This window comes from Orycteropus afer, unplaced genomic scaffold (assembly GCF_000298275.1).
Source record: "Orycteropus afer afer isolate SDZICR_OR568_19922 unplaced genomic scaffold, OryAfe1.0 scaffold00024, whole genome shotgun sequence".
NCBI lineage: Eukaryota > Metazoa > Chordata > Mammalia > Tubulidentata > Orycteropodidae > Orycteropus > Orycteropus afer.
Genome location: NW_006921611.1, coordinates 7,883,154 through 7,891,145, shown reverse-complemented (window position 1 = coordinate 7,891,145; position 7,992 = coordinate 7,883,154). Strand labels below are relative to the sequence as shown.

General features: G+C 37.5%; 1 protein-coding gene across 1 annotated transcript in view; it reads right to left on the bottom strand.

Moving 5' to 3' along the window:
- LOC103192135 (disintegrin and metalloproteinase domain-containing protein 5-like) overlaps nucleotides 1-7,992 on the bottom strand; it is a 246,507-nt gene that overhangs the window by 206,763 nt on the left and 31,752 nt on the right. Inside the window, exons 4-7 of the mRNA XM_007935062.2 lie at nucleotides 4,248-4,326; nucleotides 3,813-3,889; nucleotides 2,818-2,995; nucleotides 1,777-1,842 (exon numbers count right to left, since the gene is read on the bottom strand). Coding sequence (XP_007933253.2) covers nucleotides 1,777-1,842; nucleotides 2,818-2,995; nucleotides 3,813-3,889; nucleotides 4,248-4,326 — 400 coding nt within the window. The remainder of the gene's footprint in view (nucleotides 1-1,776; nucleotides 1,843-2,817; nucleotides 2,996-3,812; nucleotides 3,890-4,247; nucleotides 4,327-7,992) is intronic.

The window sequence follows — 7,992 nt, the reverse complement described above, 5'->3', positions numbered from 1 at the left end:
AACCAAATAATATGAACTATAAATATTAAATAATATTTCATATTATTTGGTTCCACAATCAACACCAATGGAAGCAGCACTCAAGAAATTAGATGACATATTGCGCCAGGCAAATCTGCTGCAAAAGACCTCTCTTCAAAGTGCTTAGAGCAAAGATGTTTCTTTAAAGACTAACGTGGCCTAACCCAAGCCATGGTGCTTTCAATAGCCTCATATGCATGTGAAAGCTGGACAATGAATAAGGAAGACTGAAGAAGAGTTGAAGTTTTTGAGTTGTGGTGTTGGTGAAGTATACTGAAAGTACCACTGTCTGCCAGAAGAAGAAACAAATTTGTCCTGGAAGAGGTGCAGCCATAATAGACCTTGGAAGCAAGAATGGCCAGACTTTGTGTCACCTACTTCAGTTATGTTGTCAGAAGGGACCATTCTCTGGAGAAGGATACCATGCTTGGTAAAGTGGAGGGTCAATGAAAAAGGGGAAGGCACTTAATGAGATGGATTGATACAGTGGCTGCAACCATGGGCTCAGATTTAGCAAGGATTGTGAGCTGCCACAGTGTTTTGTTCTGTTGTACAGAGTTGCTATGAGTCAAAGAGAACTTAACAGTGTCTAACATCAGTCTTATGGGAAGAATCCCTTGTGCACAGTGGTTAAAGTGCTCTGCTTCAAGCCAAAAGCTTTGGTGACTCCACAGAAGAAAGACCTGGTGATCTCTATTGTAAAGATTATAGCCTAGAAAACCCTACAGGGAAATTACTCTGTCACAGATCTTAAATTTTTAATATCTAAAGATTTTGTGCATCCAAATCTATTTTTTCTTAGTTTGGTGGGTCTTGCTCATGGTGGCTTATATCATTACATATTTTAGTTCCTATGGCTGGTATTCATTCATCTGTGGGAATCCTGAAGTATCCAGAGGTCTTCTGGTTTAAGTTGCATTCATAGAGAAATACCACTTGCTTCTATCAGGTTTCCTGGGATTTTACCAACCTGGGACAGATGTAGCTTTATGGCATAGAATCTCCTAATCACATATGTAGTATAAATTCTAAGCCCACACCCAAGAAAAGTTGAATTATAGCCATGAATTTTCAAAATGAGAATTTTGTTCATCTGTTTTTCTTTTGTTTAATTTACCTAAAACTGAGAACACAACAGAAGTTAACTCTTTTTTTTTTTTGCCTTTGCTCAAAAGAAGTGGCATATTTGTTTTGTAATTTACCATTCCAATGTGGCTGAGAGTCAGGTAAATACTAGCATTTTATCCATTTTATCCATTTTCTGAGAGCATAGTGCCTAAGGCACTTGACTGCTAACCAGAAGGCTGGAGGTTCATGCCCACCAGGCACTCCTCAGAAGGAGGATGGGGCAATCTACTTCCGCAGTGATATTGCCTCGGAAACCAAGGAGGGGTCACTGTGAGTCGGGTCTGACTCGACAGCACATAACAACAACAACAACATCCATCTGCTGGATGCAGGGGTTGAGAGTTTGGAGGAGTCCTAATCTAACCTTTCACTGAAGATGTAGTCCTTCAATTAGGAAATGAATAGATACCTCACTTTACAAAAGTTTAAATTAGAGACCCTGCACAGAAAATGAATTAAAACATGAATAAAACCATGACTTACTTATAACTTTAGAAGAATGCATTTATTGCAAAATCAAAATAAACATTTATCAAAATGGTTAAAAATTTCCATTATATCTTTGAAATCAACTTAAAGACAAATATTAAACCATTTAAAAATAATAATGCATAAAACAGGACCTACCAAATTTTTATCCACGAGAATATGCATTTCAAGATATTGAGGAGTTATCTTGGAAGATTCAATTCTCTGAAAAATATACAGCATGTGTCCTGAGAATTTCCAGAAAATTGCCTTCTATTGAAATAACATTCAAAGATAAGTCAAAAGATGTGTTTCTACCAATTACATAACTAGGCTCTTTTCAGATACAACATATAGGTGCTATTTAGAAGATTCCAATTCAAAATTTACCCCTTGTTAGTAAAAATTTTCAATGAGACTTCTTTAGCTACCTAAGAACCCAAGGATCCTTTGATATTAGCAATAGCTGAAGCTGGAAATACTAACTTCATAACATAACGCTTTTCAATTCTTAGCTTTCATACTGCTAATAATGTTCATATTCATCTTCTGTGTGGGTGGATTTTCTGCCTTCAATTATTATTAGGAAGCCACTTGTGGCAAACAGTGTAGTTCAGAAAAATACTTCTAATGTTTAAATATATGGCTGTTCACTAGTCAGTTGTGTTATTTTGATAGTTTGCAGGCCTCTGCGGAGAAAGAATTCATCACTTTGCCTTATATAAGCCACTTTCTTTATCCATTTTGGAGCTCTTTTTTGGAGATGTTTTCAAACTGCAATATTCCCCTGAATGTTAAAATCTTATAGCAAAGACTTGACTTAGAAATCCAAATCACATATTTTCACCTCAATAAGCAGAATAATTGACAGAAATAATATTGTACACAAAGTATACAAATCCCCACATGTAAAAATTATTTTTTTGTTTCTTTTAGTCCTATATTCACACCTCCCTGTTTCCAGGATTAATTATGTAACTTTTTACTAAATTTTCATCAAATAAGAAGCCTAACAAAGAACTTAAATTTATTCTCTAGCCATTTAAAAAGTCTGGCAGGGTCCTCATGAAAAAAGCAAAATAATTTTAAGATTTGAAGGTTACCAATTAAACTTTTCCCTGAAAGTATTTTTTTTATTTCACAAAGTTGCACTGGATAATTTCCAACAGGAAAAGTTAAAATAAAAGAGTCAACACTTACCCTTGAACTTTTTCTGACTTGATTCTGTGAATTATTAGACCAAGCATAAATGTCATTGTTTCCTAAGAGAGGAATATTAATGTTCTCATTTTTTTCTTCATAAATCAAATGCACAAATCCTGATATGGCCTCCATTGGTTCAATTCCATATGAGATGTTTTCAAACTGCAATATTCCCCTGAATGTTAAAATAATCAAAACAGACCTAAAATTACTGTACCAAAACTATCTAATATTCTAATGAGAAATTACAGCTATGATTTTCTGGATATATATTATATATATATAATACACACACACACACACACACATATAAAGATGCTTTGTTTTCATTACTTTCACTCTTTATCCTTTGAGATCACATTCCAGACAGAAATGGACACTACATCACAGGATGCCTCCATTGCCTTATATTACAAATAGTGTAAGAGAAACACCTAGCTTGTTTTAAGAAAGCAGGGTAGCAATGTGGATCTGTGTGCTTCAACAGGTAAAACCCCTTCCCTACTGTGTGGATTTCCTGCATTAGCTTTGAACTAGGTCCCTTTCTTCTCTTTGAAGGGAACTCTCTTCTGCCATTTAAGGTCCCAAGTCATGTGTTCATGTGGGCTGAATTGAGGATGCTATATTCCTAAAGACTGAGTGCAGAGCCAAAGTGTCAATCAGACTTAAACACTCTACAATTGTCAATCTTCCCAGGAAATTAAGATATCAGACAAAAATGGAAAGAATTTAAGAAATTTGAAGAAGTATAAAGAAACCAGTGAACACATCCTAAACTCAAGATTACTCAAACCTCAAGCAGCAGATCCTAATAGTCTCCCACCAGAAACATATGCTGCCAGGGTGACTAGCTCTATTTTATTGGTAATTCTGATTCAGTACCTTACAGATTGAAAAAACAAAGATGACTATGAAATCAGAAAACATACATGGAGAATCAACTCATAGAATAGTAGGATCTAATAACTGAATATCCTTAAATAGGCTACAACCTGAGTCCTGAACAAGTGTTGAGTGTCACAAGGGAATTTGGAAAACCTGCAACATATCCTTGATAGTTGCAATCCATCTGAAAAAACAATAAGATAAAGGAAAAAAAGATAACATTTTTTAAATTAACACCCCCAGATATGTCATTTACTTTTATTATTTTATTAACCTCAGTACTTTAATATGATTGGCAATCATTCAATGAAGTTGTGCCAGGTAGAAAAATATATCAGCCCAGGTTATTCAGTGTGGAAGTTAATTCTCCTTCTACATCCACATTACCCTTTGAGGATTTAGCCAATATTACCACAGAGTAAAATATTTCACCTGAACCAGTGAATGTATGAAATAGTAATATAGCAATTACAGAATATTCACTTTTTTTTAAAGAAAATCCAGAATAATAAATCTGTAAGAAAAAGAAACTTAAGTCCTACCTGAACTATTAAAGGCTTAGAATGTAGGGTGTCATTTTCATCATAAGAAGAAACAACAGAACCTGAAGATAAAAATGATCTAGGCAAAACCAATAAAAAGAAATGTAAGTTGTAAAACAGAAGTAGAAAAAAATCATTCTTCATAAGTTTTCTTTTTACTGAGAAAATAAAATAGTGCTAACCAAATTGATATATCCTCTCTACTGTTCAAGTACTTCTCTGTCACTAATAATAAGTTAGGTGCTGAAGGAGATATATAATACTAAAATGCAGGTTAATGAACAACCCAAATTGCTAAAGTCATCCAACTCATAGCGACCTCTCCTTGGGTTTCTGAGGCGGATATGTCTACGGAAGTAGATTCTTCCTTCTGAAGAGTGGTTGGTGAGTTTGAACCACCAGCCTTTTGGTTAGCAGTCAAATGCCTTAGGCACTACACCACCAGAACTCCCAATACATAGTACTAAAATTCAGGTTAATGAACAACCCAAATTGCTAAAGCCATCAAATAGTGAAATAACATAGACCTCAATTTCCAGCATAGATCTTCCAAATCTTTATCATTAACACTCCTTGGTTTCAAATTTCATACCTGAATCTCAAAATTAAAATGTAGAGTAGGAATAGAATTTAGAAAGATTTATTGGGCTTTGCTACAAATTCATGGGAATTAACTTCAGTCAGCCAAGTGCCAAGCTCCTCTCAATAACCCTGGTCAGGATTTTCTTTCATTTCCCTCAGCAACTATTCAAAAACTAGACATAACTCTTGCCAATCATGTAACTCCCATGTCCCTTCATTCTCAGATCACTTGCACCCATCCATACTCCTTATCTTTAGTTCCGGAGAATAACATTTTTTCTTCAACACAAACTACTACGTTTGTGGTACTGATCTCATTCTGTGCCATATACTGAAGATATATTTTTTTTCTCTACTGTAATTTCACACTCTTCTTATCTACTAGATTTTTATCCTAAGGCTATTTTAAAAGGTTATTATCAAGTCATTGCCATCTTAAATAAGTCTCCCTTGACCCTGTGTACTACCTTAGCTATTCCCTGTATTATCTAAATTCTCAACATTTTATCAAAAAGTCATTTACACATATTTTTTCCCACTTTTTCCATTTTTATTTACATTGAAACTACTCTGGAAAAGATCCATAACCACAAGGATATCAAACCCAAAAGACATTTTATAAACCATTACCGCACAAGACTTTTTAGCTTCTACTTAAAATCAGTGACCCTGAAATCCAAGTACTTAATTTATATCATAATTAACATCTGGTTCTCTTCCTACCTCTCTGTCCCTTCCAGCCTGATCTTCCATGTTGACTGCTCTTTTTGCTCTACCTGCTCCATGTTTCTTTCTCAGGTTTCAGTTTTCAGTCTTTCTCAGGTTTCAGTTTTTAGCTACTATTTACAAATATTCTATAAGCTAAGTAACATGCTCTCATTTTTTAAAATATTACAGACAAGATACTGATTGCATCTAAGATCTATATTGCCACACCAGCCTACCAGTGACCACACCAACATACCAGCGATCACCCCAAGGATCTACCTTCAGCACCTGATTTTATCGGTAACTTGGGTCGGCTAGGTGCAAACGGGCATGTCCAGCACCACTAAAACCCAAGCAGAGAGTCCACTGGTGCTCTAGAAGGGTGGGCTCACTCCCCCTCAGCGGGTCACTGAATAGGCTTAGGTCAGCTTAGTGGCACTGAAAGGTCTGAGCTTGACTTTATCACTAAAATTGAGGCCACAGATTATTATCAGGCACTCTCTCAACTCTAGTGCAGCTGAAAGCGAGCACATCTTTGGTGCTGTGGGTGGGCAGACTCACAGAGGAACTCCTGAGTCAACTGCAGTCTAGGCAGGTTGGGCCAGCACCGCGGGCAGGCAGGGCTAGAGAGAGAAACCCTCGCGGTGGATCACAGAGCCAGGAAGTTGCCTTGGGTAGGCTTTTTGGTGCTGAGAGGCCTCGGGATCAAGGTTTTTGTGTGTATCTGAGCCTGGTGGAAAGTGGCGATCTCCTAACAACTGGAGTCTTTGCTGAAATTGAGCTGTGGGCCTATACATAATAGTACAATGTCATTGGTAGCAGCCCACTCAAAGCCCTAGAAACTGCCGCTAGCAACAGCGAGCTTTCCTTCTTCCTCTCCCACTTCTCCGCCAAAAACTTCACTCATCCAATAGAAGAAATCACATTCAGCCAACATAAAACCTCCCAGTTTGAACTCTAAACCCTCTTTACAACAAACAGAAACCCATATCCACATTCCACACAGCGATTCCACCATCACAAAGAAAACTGCAGAGCAACTCAGCATACCTGAATTAATAATTAAATAAAATAAAATACACCAGCTTCACCTTTTCAAAACATTAAACCCTAAAACCAAGACAAACAAATCAATACATAACCAACAGTTAAAGACAACCTCAAAATATCTAGGAAACAACAGGCAACCTCAAAACAAACAACAACAACAACAAAAAAAAACAGGACAAGGCATTAGGAGCAAAACTGTAAACAAAGGTTTCATTATACATGGAGGAAGAGGAGGCAATAGAATTATCTGAGAAGGAATTTAGAAGACATGTTCATAGAGCTATACAAGAGCCTAAGGAAACCCCAAACAGAAACAAGGAGAACACAGACAGTTCCCTGGAAGAACTCAGGAAAATCATTCAATAACAAAATAAAAAGATTAATGCAAAATCAGAACTCATAGAAAAACAGCAGTTAGAAATCCAGAAGATGAGTACCAAAATGACAGAATTACACAACACAGTAGAAGCAATAAAAGAGTAGGTTAGAACTGGCTGAAAAATGCATATCCAAACTAGAAGACAAATCCCTGGACACTAGATTGTATGAAGAAAAATCAGAACAAAGATTTAAGAGAAATGAAGAGAACCTAAGAATTACATGCGATGACATGAGAAAATACAACATAAGACTCACTGGAATTCCAGAACAAGAAGAGGCGAAAAAGACCACTGAGAAAATTGTGGAAGAAATGTTGTGGTGGTTATATTTGTATGTCAACTTAGCTGGGCCTGGTTGAGTGGCTGGGAAGCTTGTGGTAGTTATTCCCCATGATGAGACTGGCAATCAATTCCATGGTGGAATCTACCACAAGCAGCAGAGTAGCTGCCTTTGGGATGTGGTCTGCTTCCTATATATAAGGAGAAGCCTTGAGAATGGTCTCTACCTTATGGCACACTTGGACCCTTCATGTAGCCATGTCTCTGTTGAGCAGCCTGCCATGTTCTGCCAACTTTGGGACTTAAAATGGACTTGAATTAATTGCCTGCTGTGCAGTTTGATAACATCGGGACTGCGCCTTTTTACTCGTCAACCTTGGGGCTTCTCAGCCTCAGCAGCCAGCAGCTGTCTGAATGAAGAAATGCCTCTAGCTCCAGTGGGCCAGGAGCAGGAGGCAGAGCTGGACCCCAAGGTTGAGGGGCTTTCACCCAGCCCCAGAGCCTGTCATTTTGAACTTGGACTTAAAGCTTCCAAATTATAAGAATAAACTCCTGTTTGTTAAGGCCATACCATTTGTGGTATATTTCTTGTCAGAGTGGCACTAGGTAACCAGAACACCTGTTGTTGTTGTTAGGTGCCGTCAAGTCGTTTCCGACTGATAGTGACCCCATGCACAGCGGAAGGAAACACTGCCCGATCCTGTGCCACCTCCATGATCCCTGCTATACTTGAGCTCATCATCGCA